The sequence below is a fragment of the Sminthopsis crassicaudata genome, chromosome 3, assembly GCF_048593235.1.
Source record: "Sminthopsis crassicaudata isolate SCR6 chromosome 3, ASM4859323v1, whole genome shotgun sequence".
NCBI lineage: Eukaryota > Metazoa > Chordata > Mammalia > Dasyuromorphia > Dasyuridae > Sminthopsis > Sminthopsis crassicaudata.
Genome location: NC_133619.1, coordinates 639,767,113 through 639,792,715, shown reverse-complemented (window position 1 = coordinate 639,792,715; position 25,603 = coordinate 639,767,113). Strand labels below are relative to the sequence as shown.

At 35.4% G+C, this 25,603-nt stretch overlaps 1 protein-coding gene across 2 annotated transcripts in view; it reads right to left on the bottom strand.

The window, feature by feature from the left end:
- Positions 1-3,918: 3,918 nt before the first annotated feature.
- LOC141564468 (uncharacterized) overlaps positions 3,919-25,603 on the bottom strand; it is a 47,543-nt gene continuing 25,858 nt past the window's right edge. Inside the window, exon 3 of one of the 2 annotated variants that reach the window (XM_074306987.1) lies at positions 3,919-9,960. In XM_074306987.1, coding sequence (XP_074163088.1) covers positions 8,975-9,960 — 986 coding nt within the window. In that variant the 3' untranslated portion in view covers positions 3,919-8,974. Of the gene's footprint in view, positions 10,249-25,603 lie in introns of both variants that reach the window. The other variant, XM_074306985.1, reaches the window with a different exon arrangement.

The following is a 25,603-nucleotide window of genomic DNA, read 5'->3' as shown; positions in this document are numbered from 1 at the left end:
TTCTAAAAATCCAGAAAATTAAGGAGTTTTGCTTGACTTAGCTCAGGGAATGACTTGGTGGTATTAGTATTAGCCCAGGCCACCTAGTGGACCAAATGTGTAATTCCCTTGACTTGATCACTCAGATGCTTGACAAACAGCTTCTTGAAAATAAAAAAATTGGTTAAATTAACTTGAAAGTCCTTTAATAGAGCTTTTTTTCTTTATATTTTCTCAATTCTCCCTAGATATCTTGCTTTCTCAATGAAGGGGGAGAGGAGAGAGGAAGAGAATTTAGAACTCAAAATTTCAAAAAATGAATTTTTAAAATTGCTTTTCCATGTAATTAGAAAAATTATATACTTAAAAAGACTAAGATTTTGAGGTTTGTTTTTAAGAACCACATATCAAATAAGGAAATTAGAGAAAAACAAAACGATGAGAATTAGAAGGAAAATAAAGGCAATAGTCAGCCATATGTCATTTAACCTCAGTTGCTACAGTTGTGCTGAGCTGTCCACCTGGGATTAGGTCTTTTCCCTTTGAATCTTTGAAGTTCCAAGTTCTAGACCTTCTATTTCATCTTTGGTTGAAGTGCTGGCGACTTTGGAGGCCCTGAACCCAAAGCATCCTTAGTGCTACTATACTAGGACTGGTAGCTACCATCTTATTCCTCCTTCATGATTCAAGATGTGAGTTTCTGAGTTTGGGAGCTTTTGTGGCCACAGGACACAGGAGACAGTTCTCTGTTAGAGATTTGTAATGTCTGGACTAGCTTCACACTCAAATCTCACTCTCTCTCCAGTCCTCTCAACCCTTAAATACCTTAGTACAATTATATCACTGTAACACACTGAGCATGTGCCAATTGCAGAGCCATTACATCACCATATCACACTAAGTACTAAGTATATGTGAACTAGGGAACCATTATCTCATCGATCACACTGAGTAAACACCCTGCTGTGAGTATCCTTGTTCAGGTATACTTTTCCAGAGTTAACCACAAGCATTTATACAGTGGTTTGCACAAACCTTTAAATGTGTTTTTTTAGTTGATTACCGAGCCAGAAAGAGAAGGGACCTTAATTATCATTTATCTCAAATCAATGGCAAACCACTCTAGTATCTTTGCCAAGAAAATCCCAAATGGGGTCATGGGGAATTGGACATGACTGTCCAACAACTCGAAAACAGCAACAAAATTCCAAATCACTCATTTTACGGAGAAGGAAACTGAGTCCCAAAGAATTTAAGTGACTCGCACAAGATCACAGAAATAATCAATTGCAAAACTCAGATTCGGTCCCTTGTCCTCTGATTTTTAATCTAGTTCTCTTGTTACTGTGCTGAGAGACAGTACCTCTCTAGGAAAAGTAAGGAACAGTGTGAAGAAGAAACTTGTTAAGGACACAGAATTAATTAGTACCAGACTAAGTTCTAAAGCTGGTGTTCTTCCTCTAGCCTCAACTGCCTCCTGATTGATTGTTATGCATACAGTGCATGTGGTCCAGTGGCTAGTGGCCTAGTTCCAGGAAAACCCAAGCCCCAGTGTGTGTTAAAGACAGGTCTCCCAATTAGATGAATAAAAAGAAGCTTGGTCTGTGACATGACAAAAACTGGGAGGAGGAGCTGAAGGATGGGAGAAGTCCTCTCTCTTCCACTGGACTAGTAATTCCACTATTTTCTTGATAATGAGGAAGTTGGACAAGATGATTTTGAAGGTGCTCTAGCTTTCAGCCTTTGCTAGTGCTAGAAAGAGAGTGAAAGGGATCATTCATCCAACAATCTATTTGGATAAGCTCACCCCTAGTACTACAGAAAGAAAATGAGATCCTTATAGATCATCTAATCCAGTTCTGCTATTTTACTATTGGGAAATGACCTAAAGGAAACAAGGAAATTGCCCGTGATCAGCTACCTGCCTGATCTCTCATGAACTAATTGTCAAGGATCATAGCAGTAAATCTGGGAGGGAACTCAAGCTGCTTCTGGAGAAGTATGGGGAAAGTGGCTAATGGACCTCTCTAATTTTATGGATGGGGAAACTGAGACCAGGAGACTGAATTGACTTGCCTGTGGTCACGCGGGTAGAATTAAAAATGTGAGACAGGATCTCTTTCCCGGGAGTTCGGGGAGGGCCTTATACTTCCCACAAGTAATCTTTCTCAACAATAGTAAAATGCCCAGAATCTGTGGAATAGAATTACACATCGCATTGAAGACCAACCCTCACAGTCAGTAATGAGCCAGGAATTAGAGAGGTCTGTTTTCAAATTATGAACCCTTGCTTGCCATTGGACTCACTTCATTCCTCTGCCTCATCCTCATCCTTTGCCAGGAAGGGGTCTTTCTACATTAATGCTACAACTAAGCTACTCTTACTTTCAGAAGGGATTAGATTATTTCACCACCTTAATTTCCTGTCAAGGAGTTGTATTCTGGACCCATATGTAATCAGGTCTAAAAAAAATAAAATTAGATCTTGTGGGAGCTTGACCTGGGTTCGGATCTATGTAATTCTCTTATTTTACCCTTTGTTGTTCTTTCCAGTAGATTCTAGTTAGACTCAGCCACCATCAGCCAGTGGGAACAGAACTAGGCTTATTTTGGATCTGGGATTGCTGTACTGGTTATGTGGACAACTAGATGGCTCAGTCTCCATTCTTTCTAATTTTTCAACCTTCTCATTCTTTCTACTTGCATACTTGTAGTCATTGAATATAGAAATATGTTTTACATGATTGCACATGTGTAATCTATATTAAAGTGCTTATTGTCTCAAGGAGGGAAAAGAGAAGGGAAGGAAAAAAACATTTTTTTAAAATGAATCTTAAAATCGGTTTTTTTACATGTAATTGGGAAAAATCAAGCATTATTCATGTTCATTTTCTAGGATCTGCTTAGTTCATTCTGTATCAGTTCATGTAAGTTTTTGTGAACTTTAAAAAAAATTGATAAAGGTAGTTTTATAAAAGGAAGACTAGGGGATGCAGTGGAGAGAGTGCCTGTCGTGGAGGCAGAAAGATATCTTCCTGAATTCAAATCTGTCCCACTTGTGTGACTCTGAGCAAGTCACTTCACTCTATTTGCCTCATTTTCCTCATCTATAAAATGAACTGGAGAAGGAAATGGTAAACAACTCTAGGATCTTTGCCAAGAAAACCCCAAATAAGGTCGAGACAGACTACAAAAGTGAACAACAGCAACACATTAATTCATCTGATGCATTTCTGAATGACCTTATATAGAAAATCACTTCATCTCTTTTTCAGTTTGACATTCTGTATTAACTACATTCAGACGAAAATAAAATTATTCTTTAGTTACAAAAATGGCATTAGCACTTACCATTCAGAATGCTGTGACGTTTTCCCTAATTTATCAAAACGCGATATAAAGTCAAATCTTAAATTGCCCATCTTCAATATTGCTCCATAATTTGTTCCTTTTCTACATCCACATAAATATCAAGATCAATTAAATAAAGCTTGGAGACCATGAGAAATCTCAGAATTAATTTTAACTCTGGAGAAATAAACACTTTTCCAAAATAGAATAAAAATTTTACAGGCAGAGAAATTTTTCTAATCTCCTTAAGTGAAATATTACTTACTTTAAACTCTGCAACTAGCAATCCTAAACTTAATTCTCAGCTTTTCTCTTGACTCTGCTGGACATTTAGAGCTGATAAAGATGAAGGCCATGTATTATGCCATTATGAGTGAAAAAAAATCATTCATTTTATATTATGACTTTTTGGGAAATCCAAACTCTTAAACTAATCATTATCTTCTAATTAAGCTGCACATCAAAAGAGTCTTCAATTAATGGCCTCCAAAATTACATTTCTCTTTCCCCATTCGAATTCAACCCTTCACTACTTTCTCAATCCCTCCAGTCTTCATTTCCCAGTCCTATCTCAATCTATTTCCACAATTGTTTTTTTTGTTTTTGTTTTTGTTTTTAATCAACTGAAATCTCTTGTATTTTGTACAAATTTGCCCCAAGTTTTGTTAAACGTATCAATTAATTGCAAACTTTTTCCCAGAACAAAATTGAAATGTGAAGATTTACATGTAATTTTTTCATTTTATCGGATAAAACTTTAACTTCAGACAAATTCTATAAAATTATCCCCAGAATACCAAGGTAAAACAGAGACATTCTCCTAAAATTAAATTTTACTTTCTGATTTAGACATCTTTTTTTCTTTCCAAACTGGAGGGAAAAGTTAATCTTTGCCCCACAGCTGTTCTTAAATGCAAGATAAATCTAGAAACTGTGGACTGAAAAACTTTGCTTCTCTATCTATTTTTCTATGCTTTGCAGCCTTCTCAACACTGCCCACTTGGTTAAATCACTTTTTTCTTCTTCTCTTCTAAAATATAAGTGGCAGTTTTAGAAAAGGAGGCAGTGAAAAAGGAGTCTAGGTACAGTTTATATGTAAAGTTTTCAAAGTTTTTATTTTTTTTTAGTTTATAGGGAAGAGTATCCCCAAAACTCAGCAGGATATTTCAGCATTTACAAAAACCATTGAGAAAACAGTATAGAAATTCACAGTAAAGAAATTATTTTTCAGTCACAAGTTTAGTCACAATATCGTAAATTTCTGCAAATGGGGCAAAGATTTCCATTTTTATTTGACTATCTCTGCATTCTCAATTTCCCAGAATGAAGACAGAGGTTAAATCTTTTGAAAGTTTAAAAAATGCATAAAAATTCTTATTCTTTTTCTTATTTTATACTGAAAGTTTGTTAATGAGACATTTGATATTAAAATTGGCTGTGTATCTAGAATGAAAAGAGTATTTTTTTATGCTAATGTCTAGGATGATGGCAATGATAAACAGATACCACCAAGTCAGCCAAAACTTCACTGCGAGGCAGCTAATAATTGTATCTGGTGGTACACTTGCCTCAGAGTCTCTTATCCATCTTTCTTTATTTCTCTTGTCTCTCTCATTTTAACAAGAGATTATTTGAAGGGATTTAACAGAAATATTTTTCTTGCCACTAAATGACAAAGTTGAAAAAAGTGATATCATTTCTTTTAAAAATATATACTGCTTCTGGGTTTCTGGTATTTCTAAAAAGTGGAATTGAGACTAGCAGTGTGACACTAAGTGGAAAATGTGACAATGAATGCCAGCACCTGTCTTCAAATATTTTTTTTCCCAAGCGAAAGATTCATTAATTTTTTTCACAATTATTTGGTTGACAAATTTTGTGAACTTCAGACTCTGCCCAAATAAGCCAATAACACATTTGTTTGGGGAATTTAACTTCTAGTTTGCCTTTTAAATTTTATAAAATTTCAATATCAAAATGTATCAAATAATGATCAAGATGATTCAATAAAATAAAGATAATGTGGCCATTTAGTTTGGCAGAATTTGGCAAGTATAGACTTAGGCACATCAGTTCTTGCTATGATTTTTCTTTCAATCTGCCAAAATATTACCAAGAAGCTTCTGTTCTAGAATGACCAACTCTCAGGGGCAGGTAGGTGGTGCAGTGGATAGAGCACAGCTCTGAAATCCAGAGGACCTGAATCCAAATATAATCTCAGACACTTACCCACTTTCTAGCTGTGTGACTCTGGGCAAGTCACTTAACCCCAATTGTCTCAGGAAAAAAAAAAGTAGAATCACTAACTTTCCTAATGACTACTGACTAACAATTTTTGAGTTTTATGTTGGGCTCTTGTTATTATTTTGAATGGGATTCCACCAGTTACTCAAGTTTTACTCTATGTTTATGAACCTTTATCTTGAATGAATGAATCTCTGTTATAGATTGAACTGGAAATTTGCAAAAGAAAGGCAGCCAAGACACTCATATACAAACAACAGTCCAACAATACAATACAAAAATACACAAAACTCTAACTCTTCTCTGGAGATGTTTCAATCTGGAGCACAAAAGTGCTAGGCTGCAATGCTTCCCAGCTCTTTCAGTTCCCCCTTCTTTTAAAGGTATCAAATTGGTGCATGCTTGAAGAGTTCTTTGAGTTGGGGGTCTGTAGCAGTGGGGTCATCCAGTACAGACGGTGTAGTTAGAATTGTCACATTAATTTTCTTATCAATTTGACTAGATGTAGCCAAAAAGCTAGCACAAATAAAGACAGGCTTTATTATAATCAAAAGTGTGATGTACCCCAGCAATTGATGGGAGATGAGACATTCATAATCCAGCAAGCAATATTTATACATTATATGAAACATAATGGGGGAAATGTGGCTGCTCACTACAATGCAGCTTTTCATACCAAAAAACAAAACAAACAGAAAAACAATCCTAAACTTATTAAGGAAATCAGGTATCATTAACAACAAGATGTATTCCGTAAGTATAACAAATCAAAGGGAAATACCTATCAGTCTAGATAAGGAAGAGGATATTCCAGAAAATCTGAAATCCTCCTTTTTGCCAATTAAGTTTTTCTGTACCAAAAAGGAAAAAAAAAAAAAAAAAGAAAATACTAAAGGAAATCAGTTGCTGCAACTGGTTTCTCTCACAGTTCATGCTAACAATATATATAACAAGAGACTGATACACACCAAAATTGAATGTTATGATTTTTCAGAAATTCACTTTTAACAGTTCTTAGAACCTCTGATAAAATTCACTTGAGAATCTATTTGGTCCTGGGTTTTTTTGTTTGTTTGTTTCCTTTGGTACTTCATTTGTAGCTTGTTCAGTTTTTTCTTTTAAAATTGGGTTGTTCAAGTTCTGTATTTCTTGTTCTGTTCATTTGTATATTTTATATTTTGTAAAAATAAATTTATGTTGTTGAAATTATCAGTTTTGTTCACACGTAGTTGGGTCTCTTCAATTGTATCTTATTTCTTACTCATTTTTGTGAATTTTAAAGTATTTTTGATACTCTTAACTTGGTTTTCTCTCTTTAAAAAAAGTCAGATTAAGCTAATTGTTCACTCATTTCAATTTATCATTAATCACCTCCTATGTGCCCTCCAGAAGATGGGTTTCAACAGTTACTGACGTCAAAAGTTTCCACTGCTCAACAGCTGATGTTTCCAGATAAGCTACTCCAAACTTAATTCAGTTGTGCTTCAGAGATCAGCCACGATGTGATAGAACTAATATTTACAAACACTTCCACGACATCTTTTCTTCTAATCCATCTTTACAATCTGTACTCATTTTTTACCTTCCAATCACTTGTAATTTGGCTCCCATTTCTTTCTTGATAAATTCCAAATTGTTTTCCCTATTCTTCATCTTACTGCCAGCTTTGTAAGTGTTCCAGTGTTGAATACTGCATTCTCTCTCCTACCTCAATTTCCTTGAGACAGTTCCCTCCTGATTCTGCTCTTACAAATCTGACATCTCACTTTATCAGATGGATTTTCATCTGTGTCCTAACCTCCAAAATATCCAAAATGCTTCTGCCCAAATGGCCTCTCTTCATCTCTTGCCTCTAAAATACAGGATGCCTCCCCACCCCCATATCCATATGGTAATAAGTCCAACTCTTCCAACCCTTGCTTCATTGAAAACTCAGCTCAAGGATCACTTTCTACAAGAAATCTTAACTAAGGAGATATCACCATCAGTGAAGTACAGGATTAGTGCAATAGCCTAAATGCACTAAATAGTGCATGAAATGCAAAATGATGGTGAAAATAAAACGATAAATGATTATCATAGAATTTTTTTGGTGCCAATGAGAGTGGAATGCTAGATTTTACTCCCTAAGAAACACATAAGAAGAAAATGTTAGAAAGCAAATTGAACTCATTAATTATAACAATAAATGTATATTCTTGAATATACAGTAAATGTGAATCAAGGGAAAATATTATTACAGGAAAAGAATTTGAAGCACAAATTCATAGCTAAAGTATGACTAGTTTTCCTCTTTTCCATGAATTCTTTAATGTTGGTACAGTTTGTATTTTGTAACAGTAATAATCAAGGATCATCAATTAACGACAATGTTTATCAGGCTTAGTGCTAAGAATTGGCGATACAAATACAAGCAGACACACTGTCCTTCCCTCAGGGAGCTTACATTTAATTGGGAGGGAGTTATAAAGTGGAGTGGTGAGGAGTGATGCAGATACCCGCATAGGTTTTTGGTATTTTAGTCCAGAAAGTTAGAAGAAAGCGTGGAAGGACAATTAAGGTTTATATATGGTCATTTTAGTACCCTCAACAAAACAGAGGCATGGGAAGGAATTCACTAATGGGAGAAAGGGTCAAGGATAAGAAGGATGTGGTCAGGAAGAAAGTCAAAAGGGACCTTCTTGAGGAGATTCCAGGTACTGAAAGAGTTTCTGTATTGGGAGTCAAAGTGAGGCATGGTGTTGAAATCCAAAAAGTCAAATGAAAAATTGGAAGGAGAATTTCTAGAAGAAAAGGCTTGGAAAGCCTTCAGACATCTATTATATTTCCAAAAATTCAATCCCGCATGAGATGACAGCTTTGTCTTGGCACTGGCAAATCATTTCAGACTTCATGCAGGATTGACTAGAAGGTCCAGTGCCAACTGATGTCCACTGGGATCTCAGTTTCCCTTCCCCACACACATCTTCCTCCTACTTTTTGTCAGTAGCCCTTGCCCCTTTCCATTTCTGACAAGACCTTAAATCCCAATCCCCTCCAAAAGAAAATCTATACTTCCCCTCAGATCCTTAATTTTACTCTCCCCAACCCTAATTATGATGGGCAGTCCCTATTGGACAGAAACCCAGATGCTAAGAATTGATGGACATTGCCATTGACCTTATATTTGAACCCTTAAGATATTGTGCCTCTCCCCAATCTTGCAGCTGATTGAATATGAATGTGCTGTCTCTCTAAATCAGACTAAAGAGTAGGAAGTATCATCTTTTATTACTTGAAGACCCAACAATCAGTTCAATTCTTGGCACATGGTAAATTCTTAATAAATGCCTTTTTGCTCTTCAATTTCCAATGGCATGCTGGTTGTTATGTCACAGAAATGTTTCTTAAACCAATTACATTAAAAAGGTTCTTCATCAGTGGGATTTTTTTCTTGCTTGATATCACAAGAAGGCTTTTCCATGTTTTTTACAAGATGTTTCTCTCCAGAATGAATCTTCTGATGTACAATGAGGTTTGAACTCCGACTGAAGGCTTTCCCACATTCATTGCATTTATAAGGCTTCTCTCCGGTGTGAATCATCTTATGCCTAATAAGCAGTGAACTCTGAATGAAAGCTTTCCCACATTCATCACACTTGTAAGGCTTCTCTCCAGTATGAATTCTGTGATGTTTGAAAAGGTCCGAGCTTTGAGTGAAGGCTTTCCCACATTCTTTACATTTATAAGGCTTCTCTCCCGTATGGATCTTCTGATGGACAATAAGGTTTGAGCTCTGAATGAAGGATTTCCCACACTGGTTGCATTTGTAAGACTTCTCTCCGGTATGAATTATCTGGTGTATGATAAGAGTTGAACTTTCACTGAAGCCTTTCCCACATTCGAAACATTTATAAGGCTTCTCTCCATTATGAACTCTCTGGTGCTTGAGAAGGGTTGAGTATTGAGTGAAGGCTCTCCCACACTCCTCACATCTATAGGGTTTCTCTCCAGTATGGATTCTCTGGTGCTTAACAAGAGTTGAATTTTGAGTGAAGGCTTTCCCACATTCATTACATTTATAAGGCTTCTCTCCAATATGAGTCTTCTGATGTACGATAAGATTTGAGCTCTGACTGAAAGCTTTCCCACACTCATTACATTTATATGGTTTCTCTCCAGTGTGAATTCTCTGGTGCATTACAAGTGTTGAATTTTGAGTGAAAGCTTTCCCACATTCATTACATTTATAAGGCTTCTCTTTAGTGTGAATTCTCTGATGTAAAATAAGAGTTGAGCTCTCCATGAAAGCTTTCCCACACTCATCACATTTATACGGCTTCTCCCCAGTGTGAATCTTCTGATGTCGAATAATTCTTGACTTGCGAGTGAATGTTTTCCCACATTCTTTACATTTATAAAGCTTCTCGACCTCACAGTCCTTGTAATATCGCCTCAAGGCTTTCTCATATTCCTTATCTTTATTAGTGCTGTTTCCAATTTGAATCTTCCTGCTTCTCAAATTCTTTTCGTACATCACCCCCTGATTCTTTTCCTGGCTCTCACTTTCCCCACAAGTAGATGAGCAATGATCAGCACTGTTGAGCTTCTCAGACTTTCCTTCATGGGATGATTCTTTTTCAGGGGTATTTTCTTTTGAAGTTGTCTCTGTGACCTTTTTTCTATGTTCCAACTCTGAAAAACAGTAATATAAGATACAAATATTACCAGTGTTCTGAGCTTTGGGGAAAAAACTGGAAAGGAAGTAAGTAATGCCATTTGTTCCCCTCCCCCTCAAAAAAGCAGTATATTGTGCAATCTTTTTTTCCCTCAACATATACTTTGATATTTGGGAACTTTATTTATAATTTTTTAATTTATTTTTTATTTTTTTCTGAGGCTGGGGTTAAGTGACTTGCCCAGGGTCACACAGCTATAATTTTTTTTTAAATTAAAGCTTTTTAATTTTCAAAAGATATGCATGGATAGTTTTTCAACATTAATCCTTGCAAAATCTTGTGTCCCAATTTTTCCCTTTTCCCCTCACCCCCTCCCCTAGATAGCAAGTAATCGCATATATTTTAAACATGGTAAAAATATATGTTAAATGTATTAGTCTACCTGCCATCTAGGGGAGGGGGTGAGAGGGGAAGGAGGGGAAAAGCTGGAACAGATTTTACAAGATTTTACAATGCTGAAAAATTATCCATACATATGTCTTATAAATAAAAAGGTATATAAAAATAGTATATATATATATATATATATATATATATATATATATATCTTAAATCCAATATATGCATACATATATAAATATAATTATTTTAGTGCACAAGAAAAATCAAATCAAAAAGGAAAAAAATGAGAAAATAAAATGCAAAAATAACTGTATGGACATGTATACATATATTGTCTTTAACACATTTAACATGTGTTGGTCAACCTGCCTTCTGGGGGAGGGAGTGGGAGGAAGGAGGGGAAAAATTGGAACAAAAGGTTTGTCAATTGTCAATGTTGAAAAATTACCCATGCATATAACCTGTAAATAAAAAGCTATAATAAAAAAAAATAAAATTGCTATTTGGATAAAGAAAAAAAAAAAGAAAATGCAAGCAAACAACAAAAAGACTTGAAAATGCTATGTTGTGATCCACCCTTAGTTCCCACAGTCCTCTCTCTGAGTGTAGATGGCTCTCTTCATCACAAGATCATTGGAACTCTGAATCATCTCATTGTTAAAAAAAAGCCGCGCCCAATGTACAATCACTTTTGAAATCTCCTTTTTAATTTTTCTCAGAAATATCAAGAAATATTTTCTGTAGTTTAGCAATCCTTTCTAACTTTTCCCTGTTTGAAAGTTCAAAAATGTGAGCTGATTTAACCATTCATATTCAGGAAAGCAATTTGGAATTCTGTTTAAAGAGCTTTAAAATCATGAGTAGGTGTGCTTCCCAAAGAAATTTTTTTAAGAAAGGAAAATAATCCATATGTACAAAAATATTTATGGCAGATCTTTATGTGGTGGCAAGGAATTGGAAACTGAAGGGATGCCCATCAATTAGGAAATGACTGAAAAAGTTATGGTATATGACTTTCATGGAATATTATTATGCTACAAAAAATGACAGCCAGGATTCTCTCAGAAAAACCTGGGAAGACATTTGAAATGGTGCAAAGCAAAGTAAGCAGAACCAGGAGAACACTGCATTTTCAGAATATCATGATGCAAACAGTTCTAAAAGACATGATGAAAAATGCTACCTGCTTCCACAGGGAAAAAAAAACAAACTGATGGCATCTGAGAGCAGACTGAAGTATACTCTAAAAAAAATACAACTTTATTTTTCTTAGTTTTTTTGGTTTGTTTTCTTTCACATGACTAATATGGAAATACGTTTTGCATGACCATAAATGTGTAACCTATAGCAAATTGCTTGAACTTTTTGATGAGATAGTTGGACAGGGAGGGAGGGAAAAGAACTTGGGGTTCAAAATTTTAAAAAATAAATGCTAAAAATACTTTTTCATGTAATTGGAGAAAATAAAATATTGAAGAAACAGGTGTGTGTGTGTGTGTGTGCGCGCACACATAAAGAATCATTGTATTGCTAAGACTACTTAAGTCATTCACAGTTGCTCATCATATAATACCGGTGTCACTGTGTATAGTGTTCTGCTTCTGCTCTCTTTGTTTTACATCATTTCAAATAAGTCTTTCCCGGTTTTTGTTATTTCTTGTAGCATAATAATATTCCCTGATTTTAAAAAATACAGAAAAAGTCAATATCAAGAAGACCTTTCTTTCCTTTCAAAATGGAAAAAGGATAGAAATAATAGATTATCTTTTAAAAACTGTTGTATTCTTCATGGTCTGAATGAATTGGGTTACTGCCCACCTGGAAGTGCTGTTTTTGTCTTCATTTAAAAGAGATTAGGGTATTGATTAGAGGGAGCAGGTCCCCTTGGTTCCTGTAGAGGTGCTAAATACTTGAAGGGTTTGGTCCCTTCAAACCTGAACTCAGCCTAGCTTCTCAGAGTATCAGTGTGCCCCCAGCACACTAGGCCCCTAGCCCTGCTCATCCCCTTCCTGAAGAGTTTCTACCCGGAAACTCTATTAGAGGAAGTATGTCCTCCAGCCATGGTCCCCTCAAACTTGTCCTATTTCATGATTCCTACTCTACTTTTTCCACCTTGTTCCTATTTGTGTCCATCTTCACTGCCTCTACTTTTCAGCACTTTTTTTTTTTTAAACAAGGTGACTGTCTTCATTAGAATCTTAGTGCCAGGAATATCCTTTTTTAAAATTTTCATTTGTATTCTCATTTGTGGCACATTATAAGCACTTAATAAATGCTTTGTATATCTATCAAGGGAAGAACTGATTAAGGACTACTCTTTTGGAGTAACTCTTAACCCAAAAGTGAATTTTAGAATATTATAATATTTTTTGTGCTTGTTTTCTATAGATGTTGTTCCAAATATTTGTGGTCACAGGGACATGTCTGTTGGTTTGGAGATAGGAGTGGTATAACTTATGTCAATCTGTACAGAGCACTCAGATTAAAAATTGCTTTGATTTTAAATGATACTAAGTTTTAAAATTGTTTCGGACAGAATTGTGCCTAAAATGCAGAATACAGTATACATGTATATACATGTATATACACATGTGCATTCATGTACATATATTCACATATACATATATACATAATATACATGTGTTATATAGGTTCTTTTTCTTTTTAAAAAAAATCTCTTTTTGGATTCATGCCTAATAGTGTTAGTCAAAGGATATGTGTGTTTTTATAGTCTTTTGGGCATAGTTCATATTTTTTGATCATTTATCAATTGGGATATGGCTCTTGTTTTTTTATAAAGTTGACTCAGTTCCCTTTATGTTTGAGAAATGAGATCTTATCAGAGAAACTTGCTTCAAGATTATTTTTACAGTTACTATGGCTAACTATCAAGGGAAGAACTGATTAAGGAATACTCTTTTGGAATCTTAACTCAAAAGTGTATTTTAGAATATGATAATATTTTTCATGCTCAAGTTTTCTGCAAATGTTGTTCCAAATACTTGTGGTCAGAGGGACGTGTCTGATGGTATGGAGTTGGGGGTGGTATAGCTTATATTAATTTGTATAGATCATTCTCATTAAAAATTGCTTTGATTGTTATCCCTTCTCCTGCATTTATCCTTTTCTCTTTTCTTTCACTCTGTCCCTCCTCAAAAATGTTTTGCTACTGACTGCTCTCTCCTCCATATGCCTTCTCTTCTATCACTCCCCTTCTTTCTGTTATCCCATTCCCCTCCTACTTTCCTGCAGTGTAAGATAGATTTCTATCCCCATATTGAGTTTGTATGTTAAATCCTCTTTGAGGAAAGGCACTAGTCTTCAGAGAGCTTGAAAAAGACTTTCTATAGAAGTTGGGATTTTACATGTTTGTGGTAGCCCTTTTCATAGTGGCTAGAAGCTGGAAAATGAATGGATGCTCATCAGTAGGAGAATGGTTGGGTAAATTATGGTATATGAAGGTTATGGAATATTATTGCTCTGTAAGAAATGACCAGCAGGAGGAATACAGAGAGGCTTGGAGAGACTTACATCTACTGTTGCCGAGTGAGATGAGCAGAACCTGGAGATCAATATACACTTCAACAACAATACTGTATGAGGATATATTCTCTTTTTTTTAAATAATTTAATTTTAATTTTATTTTATAATTATAACTTTTTTTGACAGTACATATGCATGGGTAATTTTTTACAACATTATCCCTTGCACTTACTTCTATTCAGATTTTTTCCCTTCCTCCCCCAACCCCCTCCCCCAGATGGCAAGCAGTCTTATACATGTTAAATATATTACAGTATATTCTAGATACAATATATGTGTGTAGAACCGAATTTTTTGTTGCACAGGAAGAATTGGATTCAGAAGGTAAAAATAACAGTTTACACTCATTTCCCAGTGTTCCTTTTCTGGATGTAGCTGATTCTGTCCATCATTAATCAATTGGAATTGGATTAGCTCTTCTCTATGTTGAAGATATCCACTTCCATCAGCATACATCCTCGTACGGTATCATTGTTGAAGTGTATAATGATCTTCTGGTTCTGCTCGTTTCACTCAGCATCAGTTGATGTAAGTCTCTCCAAGCCTCTCTATATTTCTCCTGTTGGTCATTTCTTATAGAACAATAATATTCCATAACATTCATATACCATAGTTTACCCAACCATTCTCCAATTGATGGACATCCATTCATCTTCCAGCTTCTAGCTACTATGAAAAGGGCTGCCACAAACATTTTGGCACACACAGGTCCCTTTCCCTTCTTTAGTATTTCCTTGGGATATAAGCCCAGTAGTAGTATGGCTGGGTCAAAGGGTATGCACATTTTGATAGCTTTTTGGGCATAATTCCAGATTGCTCTCCAGAATGGTTGGATTCTTTCACAACTCCACCAACAATGCATCAGTGTCCCAGTTTTCCCACAGCCCCTCCAACATTCATCGTTATTTGTTCCTGTCATCTTAGCCAATCTGACAGGTGTGTAATGATACCTCAGAGTTGTCTTAATTTGCATTTCTCTGATCAATAGTGATTTGGAACACTCTTTCATATGAGTGGAAATAGTTTTAATTTCATCATCTGAAAATTGTCTGTTCATATCCTTTGACCATTTATCAATTGGAGAATGGCTTGATTTCTTATAAATTAAAGTCAGTTCTCTGTATATTTTGGAGATGAGGCCTTTATCAGAACCTTTAACTGTAAAAATTTTTTCCCAATTTGTTACTTCCCTTCTAATCTTGTTTGCATTAGTTTTGTTTGTGCAGAAACTTTTTAATTTGGTGTAATCAAAATTTTCTATTTCTCTAGTTCTCCCTTGGACACAAACTCCTTCCTCCTCCACAAGTCTGAGAGGTAAACCATCCCATGTTCCTCTAATTTATTTATGATCTCATTCTTTATGCCTAAATCTTGGACCCATTTTGATCTTATCTTAGTATGTGGTGTTAAATGTGGGTCCATGCCTAGTTTCTGCCATACTAATTTCCAGTTTTCCCAGCAGTTTTTGTCAAATAATGAATTCTTATCCCAAAATTTGGGATCTTTGGGTTTGTCAAAGATTAGATTGCTATTTTTATTCACTATCTTGCCCTGTGAACCTCACCTATGCCACTGATCAACTAGTCTATTTCTTAGCCAATACCAAATGGTTTTGGTGACTGTTGCTTTATAATATAGCTTTAGATCAGGTACACTTAGACCACCTTCCTCTGACTTTTTTTTTCATTAGTTCCCTTGCAATTCTCGACCTTTTATTCTTCCAGATGAATTTTATTGTTATTTTTTCTAGGTCATTAAAATAGTTTCTTGGGAGTCTGATTGGTATAGCACTAAATAAATAGATTAGTTTGGGGAGTATTGTCATCTTTATTATATTTGCTCGGCCTATCCAAGAGCACTGAATGTCTTTCCAATTATTTAAATCTGACTTTATTTTTGTGGCAAGTGTTTTGTAATTTTGCTCATATAATTCCTGACTCTCCTTTGGTAGATATATTCCCAAATATTTTATACTATCGACTGTTATTTTGAATGGAATTTCTTTTTGTATCTCTTGCTGTTGGATTGTGTTGGTAATGTATAAAAATGCTGAGGATTTATGTGGATTTATTTTGTATCCTGCGACTTTGCTAAAATTCTGAATTATTTCTAATAGCTTTTTAGCAGAGTCTTTGGGGTTCTCTAAGTATACCATCATGTCATCTGCGAAAAGTGACAATTTGATTTCCTATGAGGATATATTCTGATGGAAGTGGAGATCTTCAACATAGAGAAGAGCTAATCCAATTCCAATTGATCAATGATGGACAGAATCAGCTACATCCAGAAAAGGAACACTGGGAAATGAGTGTAAACTGTGAGCATTGTATTTTTTTGTTTTGTTTTGTTTCTCTTCCCAGATTATTTTTATCTTTGCAACAACAATAACAACAAAATTCAGTTCTGCACATATATATTGTAACTAGGATATACTATAAGATATGGGAATGCCCACCATCCAGGGGAGGGGGTGGAAGGAAGGAGGGAAAAAACTCGGAACTGCCAAAGAAAATGTTATAATTATAAAAATAAATAAATAAATAATTTCAAAAAAGGGAAAAAAAATAAAATTTATACACAAATTAAAAAAAAAGTTGGGATTTTACATTTTAAACCCTCTTTTCTTTCTTTCTTGCTTTTTTTTTTTCTTTCCTGATGTGTTTAAATAAATGTATTTATCTGCATCACTAGGTGATATCCCACAATCACACCCAAGTGTGATCTAGTGCTTCTATCTAGGTCATTCATGATGTTTTTTTTTATGTAACAAAAACAAAGGTTTTTTTTTATCATTTTACATAGCCTGTCAAATATAAGGGCATTTATTTATTCATTCAAGCAATAAAGATTTATTAAGTGACTACTATTAAAAAAAAAAAAGTTGAGATTTTAGTTCGGATTTTCAAAAAATCAAGGAAGCCAGTGGGTAGAAATAGGAGACAGAGCATTCCAAGCATGGCAGACAGGGAGAGAAAATACAAGTGGCGAGGAGAGAAGGCCCACTTTGTGGTACACCAAGGAGATCAGTGTCGCTGGATCAAAGATATGTGGGGAGAATAAGGTTGGGAAGTTAGGAAGAACCTGGCTTGCATTCCTAAATGGAGGATTTTTATTTGTCCTTGAGAAGTTTGACTCATTGTCCTAGTTGGTTGTAATAAAAGTATCTGCTGTATTTATGGGACTTTCAGTTTTGTCAAGTGTTTTCCATGATATGATCATGGTAACAATACACTGATGAATGTACTATGCAGAAAGAGGCCCATAAATAACAAGATGAAGAATAAAGAAAAGTTTACAGTTTCAAGGTCTAATCCTGGGGTAAGAGGTAAGTCAACAATAGATAACATGTGTATGCTTTTCTCTGAGCAAATTTGGGGTAGGGTGGTAATCCAGTTCTATTTACGTGAAACATTTATATAAATTTGATTTTTTTCCCTCCACCTTGTGGGTATTTCCCTTTCCCCAGACCCACAATAAATTTCTGGATATCCAAGTGAGAAAGAGACAGAAATATTGAGGTAGGGCCCTAAGGGAAACACAATACAGGACATTTATCACAATCATTCTGTCGCAAGGACTCCCATAGTTTTTGGTTTTTTTTTTCAGGGTAGACATCCCAGTGACTTGTGTGCTCAGTGATAGAGCATGGTATTGGATCAATAAAGTGATTTAACAGATTTTTCTTCTTATTAAGATTTTATTTATAATTTTAAAATGGATATTTTTATTAAAGCTTTTTATTGACAAAACACATGCATAGGTAATTTTTCAACACTGACCCTTGCAAAGCCTTCTGTTCCAAATTATGCCCTCCTTCCTCGCACCCTCTCCCTACGTGGCAGTTAGTCCAATACATGATTTAACAGATTTTTCTAGTGGGTCAGTTACATACTAAGGCACCCAGGGAGTGGTGTATAGGGAAAAAAGAAGGAGTGAGGACAGAACTTTGAGAAGCATTCATGATAAATTGCCATAAGTATGAAGATTACATAAAAAGTAATTAAAGGGAAGGGAGGGAGGGAACAAACAATTTATTAAACATGTGCTATGTGCCAAGCACTGGAAGAAATGAGTCCTCTTACCCAAATAATTTTATTTGATACAACAATGCTGAGAGATAAATACTATTATGATCCTCATTTACAGTTGAAGAAATTGAGCCTTAGAACCTGAAGCATGTTATTAGGTACAAAAGATATTAGGAGAAAGTCCACATGGAAACATGGTTTTGAAAGATATATGATGATGGTATCATTTAGGTGTTAGAGATACCAAAAGAGAGGGGGCAGCTAGGTGGTGCAGTGGACAGAGCACCAGCCTTGAATTCAGGAGGACCCAAGTTCAAATCTGGTCTCAGACACTTAACATTTCTAGCTGTGTGACCCTGGGTAAGTCATTTAACCCCAGCTTCAGAAAAAAAAAAAAAGACACCAAAGGAGAAAGTTTGGGACTTTCTCTTGGAAAGTAGGAGGGGAACCAACTCCCAGGTCTTGAGGATTCTCTGTAGGAGGAGTGTTGAGATATTATCAGTAGATCATCTCAGTGGGTTTATTTTGCATAATGAGACTTTGCTGGAGTTGTTAATTGTTTTCAGGGTTTTTGTGATTGCCTAAAGTTTTCTAATCAAATCATCATAAGCCTCGCAAAAACTGATAATTTTGTTTTCTCTTTGCCTATGCTTATTCCCTCAATAGAAGCAGCTTGGCAGCAAATGGGGTCTCAGCCACTTCCTAGCTGTGTGACCCCAGGCAAGGTACTGTTCACCTCAGTTTCTTTAACTATAAAATAAGCTAGAAAAGGAAATGGCAAACCACTCCAGTATCTTTGCCAAGAAAACCCCAAATGGGATGGGACAGAGTTGGACAAGACTGAAAATGACTAAGCAATAACAAAAAGTCTCTCAATTTCTTTTTCTTGTCACATTGCTATTGCAAGAATTTCTACTATTATTTTAAATAGCAATGGTGAGAAGGGACACTCTTCTACTACATCTCTAATCTATTCCCATTACAGATAATCCTGACACTTACTTTTAGATACATAAGTACATATCTTATAGTATTAATGAAAGTTCACTCCTATAATTTCTAGTATTTATAAGAGGGATGGGTGTTGAATCTTGTCAAAAGATTTTCCCACATTTATTAATATGCTATGATTTTTAAATTAATAAGGTTAATTATGTTTATTGTTTTCTTAATATTGAGTTACTTGAATATACTACATAATCATTTAGATATGTTCATATAATCTCCTAGCTAACATTTTGCATTAAATCTTTGCTTCAATTTTCCTTAGAAATATTGATTTAAAGTTTTCTTTCTCTGTTTTGACTTTTTCTGGGTTAGGTATTAAGATTATATTTACAATAGAGAAGAAATTTACTAGAATCTCTTCTTTACCCATTTCCCCCCAAATAGTTTATGTAACATTGTAATTGTTCTTTAAATGTCTGATAGAACTTGCTTGCAAATCTGTTTGAATCTGTTTTTGTTTTGTTTTTTCCATCTGGTAGTTTGCTTTTGGTTTGTTCAATTTCTTTTTAGAGGACTGCATTATTTAAGACTTCTTTTTCCTTTTCTGCAAATCTAGGCATTTTATATTCTTTTGTAAGTATTCATTAATTTTAGGCTACTGGTTTTATTGGTCTATTATTGAATGAAGTAGTTCCTAATAATTTGTTTTATTTCTTCTTTATTGTTTATAAATTCACCATTTTAATTTTTGATACTAATAGTTTGGTTTTCTTAATTTTTGTAGATAAGTCAGCTAATGCTGTCTATTTTGTTGCCATTTTCAAAGAGGGAATTTTATTTATTTCAAATTTTTTCATCAATTTACACAATTTTTTTCAATATTTATATTTCCATGTTTAATTGGAAATTTTTAATTTGTCAGTTTTCTGGGCTTTTTAAATTTTCATGATTCATGTGTTGATCTATTCTTTTGCTTTTTTATTATCAAAAGTATTTAGAAATGTAAATTTGTTTCTAAATACTGTTTTGGTGGCAGTCCCCAAATTGTCATATATTGTCACTTAATGAAATAATATTTTTAAAAACAGTTTGTCTTGACCTTTTTTTTTAAAGTGCTAAGTTTTAATATACAAATTATTTTTAATCCTTGATTCAAAAGCCCTTAATTAAAAATTATTTTGTTGCATTGTGATCCATGGGTAAATGCACCAATCAGGACTTGATTTTCTGTTCTAGGAGCAGAACTAGTTATTAAATACTTACCAGAAGACCTCAGGATAAAGCTCTTGCTTCCTACCAATGGTTATGTAAAATATTGCACATTTCTAGAATTCTGAATCAAAGGGAAAGTGGGAGAGGAAAGGGTGGAGGAGAACCCAGCTCCATCAACTCCCATGCCTCAGGGCCCATGCACCCACTGGAGTTCTCCAAAGTGACAAAACACATTTTGAGGATCTGGAAGCTACGCTCTCAATGTAAGTAGGAGCAAGAAGAACCTTCAAAAATCATGGCCTTCTAAAGTCATGGAGAACACTTTATCAACAGTGTCCTCTGTTGATAACTCTGATCAGTGGAACATCCTCTTGACAGGGGCAAGTGGGAGGCTCAAGGGAGCCCTTTGCCTTTTCTGAGCACACGACTACACCAAGAAAGAGGCAAGAGGAGGGGAAGGGTTTTTGGGCTTTCCCAGGGGGAGAATATCTGCCCTTTGAGCATAGCCAATGGTCCAATGGCAAAAAGAGCATTTGACCTGGAGAGAACCACAAAGGAATCCAGTGTAGCCCATTCCTGTCCAAGAATCTTCTCTCCAATGTTTCCCACAGGTTACCAATGATGGCCCCATCCAGACTGTTTAAAGACCTCCAGTGATGGGGCAGCCAGGTGATATTGTCCAGATGGACCTGAATTCAAATCTGACCTCAGATACTTACTACTTATATGATCCTGGGCAACTCACTTAACTCTAATTGCTTCTTCTCTTCTCCCCCTCCCCCAAATAAAACCTTCAGTGAATGGAGCTTCTTTGGGCTGTCTTCTTGCACTTTGGGACAGTTCTAATTATGAAGAAATTTCTTAGGATGAACTCTTGGGCGAAATCTGCCCTTTACCATGATTTCTGACCGTAAATCACCACATCCATAGCTTGTTAGGTGTTTTATATGCTCTTATGATAATTAGCCTAAGGGACAATATAAAACCTTCTGGATTCAAACTGGCTCCTTCTGTTGGATTTTAGGGAGTTTTTTTTTTTAAGATTAAAAGTTCTGAGTAAAGACACACTCCCTCTGTACTCCCAATTAAGAAAAAATCCCAATGTGTTGGTAAAGGTTGGGCTCTCTGTGTACTCGTACATATCCCTAGTTATCCTCTGGCCTCTTTGTGACTGAGGCAAGGCACATTTACATAACAAAACATCAAAATATATAATCATGTGTGTGGAGAGAGAAGATAATTTGGATGTGCAGAGGATAAAGTGTCAGACCCAGTCAGGAGATTTCCTAACTGTGTGACCCTAGGTAAGTCATTTACTCTATCTACCTCAGTTTCCTCGTCTGTAAAAAGAGCTGGAGAAGGAAATGGCCAACCACTCCAGTAGCTTTGCCAAGAAAATGCTAAATGAGGTCACAAAGAGTCAGACACGACTGCAAATGGTTGAACAATAAATATTTTGAACAAACGATATTTTCCTTGACATGGAAAATATCTTGAAAAGTCTAAGGGATTCTGATCCATCAATGAAACAAAAAACTAGGAATCCAAAGGATTAAAGGAGAATCACATTATCTCCTGACAGAGACAATGAACTTAAAATGGAAAGAGAATATAAAGAATGCATTTATTCTGATCTGTGGAGATTTGTCTTTCACTTTGGGAGGGATTTGGGTTTCTTTTCTATTTGTTTTATACAACTGAAGAGGAGATAAATAGGTGGGGCAGATTTTATTCTATTGTCAAAAATAAAAAATATGTTTATTTACAAAAATAAATTTCTTTTTATAATTTTATAACTTTATGTTATTGTTTTATTTATTTATGATTATAAATTTAATAATTTTTTATAATTTTATAGTTATTTAATAAATTTTACAAATTTATTTTATAATTTTATTTAATAAAATTTATAAATGCATACATTTAAAAATCACTTATGTTTAATTAAAGTTTATTAAAATATAATAATTTATACATTTATTAATAAATGTTAAATTAATTTAGCAATTTAATTACTATGAATTCATTTGTAATTATGTTATTATCATTATATTTGGAACTTACAGTTTAATATCTTTATAAAATTTTATTTATTTATAAAAGTGAATACATTTGTTTAATGGAAAAATAAACAATAAATGCCTCTATCAAAATGAAGAGAAAATTAAATGATTTAGAAGAAAGCAACAAAGATTGTTCAAATCAAAACATCTTAAAAATCAGGAGAAAAGAGCAGTAGAGAAGCCTGACCTGCAAGGATATTGGGAATTTGGAGGTGGGAAACATGAATGCATCAGCTTCTTCCTCCTCTCCCCTAGTCTTTGGCTGCTACTGGTCTGGCAAGAGGACTAATAGAGAAGGGAGTCTGAGCCATCTAACAGTTTATTTGGAGCTGTGGTTTTGTGTATGTTGGGGCAGAAGTGCAGTGAAGAGAGGATCTTAGTGAGTTTTGGACGTATACAGCAGCTCACAGGTCTGGAACCTACAGTGAGGACAGACTGCTGGAGTTACTGGAAGTTTTATGGAGGGGGCACCTTCTGTGACTTCTTGTGAGATGGCTAGAGAGGTCAGGAAGCTGCTGAGGTGACTCTGATGCTAGGGTGTTTGGTAAGGGGCTGGAAATGACCAAGGGGCCTAACGATCTCTCCCACCTGCACCAAGGCCTGCATCTGGCTCAGGACCCAGGTAGGTACCAACTATTCCAACATAGTCCCAATCCTAGTTAAATCAGGGCTTACCCTTGAGGTCGGTTCCAGGCTCAGTCTGACTTGACTTGGGAATGCTTGAGGAAAAACCCATCTCTCTAACAGAAGGATCTTCCTTAAAATCATAAGCAACCATCTTGGGAATAACTCATTCATTGGGGGGGGGGGGATTCACTGGATCCCAAGTATATTATTGGTGATCACTGTTTATCTTTCTCCTGGAGGCCCACATGCTCGCACGGAGCCATTGTATTGATATCCTTTCCCCTCCTACATTCCCTCTTTCCCTCTCTTTTCCCCCTGGTGATTTCTAACTTTGTGGCTAGTTCTGCCACTGGCTTTGTGTGGCTCTCTCCCTACTTCCATTTCTCTCTGTCTGTCTGTCTGTCTGTCTCCCCTGTGTGCACTCTCATATGATACTTTCTTTGCCTGCCAACTTGTTTCCTTCACCACTTCTTATTTACCTTGCCTTGTCAACACTCCTCTCTTGGGAGCTCCTAGCCTCCTTACTTCATGTTCTCTTTCATGTCCTACTTTCTTCAGGCTTCTCTCAATGAAGCCAGAAATAACAATATCTCAACCTGGAGATCATTCACCTTCTTCATCTCCTCAAAATCTCTCTTATAGATTCTCTAGCTCCAATCCTACCTTCTGCTGGAGGTCTTTCATGGTTTCAGCTTCCAGTGACTTCCTCTTTCACATTGCCTTTCCTCTAGTCTCCCTCAGTCTTATATGCATGATATTAATTTCGACTTTGTCTCTCACAATAGAGGGTAGGGATAGCTTTTGTTTTTCTTGTCAAAAACCTGTGGACAGAATGTCTGGAGGCTAGTGGAAGAGTAAGAGCTACTGACTATTTAACTTCTAAGAGACTGCTCACACACACACACACACACACACACAGACACACACACACACACACACAAATTCACTCCACAATGACAAATCTTATCAAAAAGCCAAAGAGAAAATAACTGAATGGAAATGCAAATACACAGATGAAAAGGGAAAAATTCAGAAGAATAAGAATGAAAAGAAAAGCAGTAATATTAAAAGAAAACATGATTTTCACACAAGCAAAACATAACTATCTTTTAGACATAATGGGTAGAGACAATTTAAAATTAAAGGTATCGTTCTCGAGAGCAATTTAAAACTAGCCCAAAAGGCATATCCCTGTGCAAAAACTCTATCTACCCTTTAACCCAACTATATCACTACTAGGTCTGTATCCCAAAGAGATTTTTTAGAAAGGAAAAATATCTATGTGCATGATCTTTTTGTGATGGCAAAGAATTGGAGTTTGAGGGAATGGATGTTTATCAGTTCAGGAATGGCTGAACAAGTTATGATATTTGATTGGAATACCAGTGTGCTATAAGAAATACTGAGCCAGATAGCTTCAGAAAAATATGAGAAGACTTACATGTGTTGATGCAAAATGAAGTGAGCAGGAGAACACTGCACATAGTAACAGCAATATTGTACAGTGATCAACTGCAAAATGACTTGGCTATTCTTAATAATACAATGATCCAAGACAATTTCAAAAGACTCATGACAAAAAATGCCCTTCTCATCCAAGAACTGATGGGACCTGAATGCAGCTCAAAAGGTACTTTTTTAAACTTTATTTTTCTTACTTGTTTGTTTGGTTTTGATCTGTGTTTTCTTTCACGAACTTGATTAATATGAAAATGTTTTGTATGACTATACATGGATAGCCTATTTCAAGTTGCTTTCGGTGTTAGGAAGGGAGAGAGAAGAGGAGAGAATGACTTGGAAATCAATTTTTTAAAAAAAGAATGTTAAAAAAAATATGTGTAATTGGAAAAAAAAATAAAATATTTAAAGTGGAAAAAAATTTGCAGGTTTCCTGGAAAAACATCATGAGACTAATCCTTAATGCTAAAATGTTGAAAGTAATTAAAATAAATTGCCCAGAACTTTTAACCATAGGAAACAAAGTGCCAATTACAAGAATCCATTGATTGCCCCATTCCAAGATTAATGAAAGTAGAGATGAAAGAAGGTATAATCTTCTGTAGAAGACAGGATGGAATGCATCAAATTCGCGCACATGCATCAAAGAACTTAGCCTTGGTGAGGAGATGGGTAAATTCCTTGTGTAAGACAGAGATGGAAGAATTTAGCATTGCAACTCCATCCAATATCTGCGGGAAGCAGGATGAAGAAAAAGGATAAGAGAAAACTCTTGACAAATGGATTCAATTTTAACGAGGCAAAATTCAGAGCCATTGGAGGCTTGCAGAAGGAAGAAGAGATTTGGGAAAAAGTGCTGTGGTGAGTGAAGTAATGAGTCAATTAGGAAAGTGAAACAGTCACCTTGAAGCAGTTTTATTATTTATATCATTATGTGTTAGGGACCCAGGGAGTGAAGGTGTTTTAGGTAGTACCAGATACAAATAGGATGGAGTTGCAGTGCTAAATTCATGGATAAACTAGAACAATTTAATTGGAGTGTGATTGGCCAACAACAAAGTGAGACAAGGGATTCAAGAAAAGAAAAGA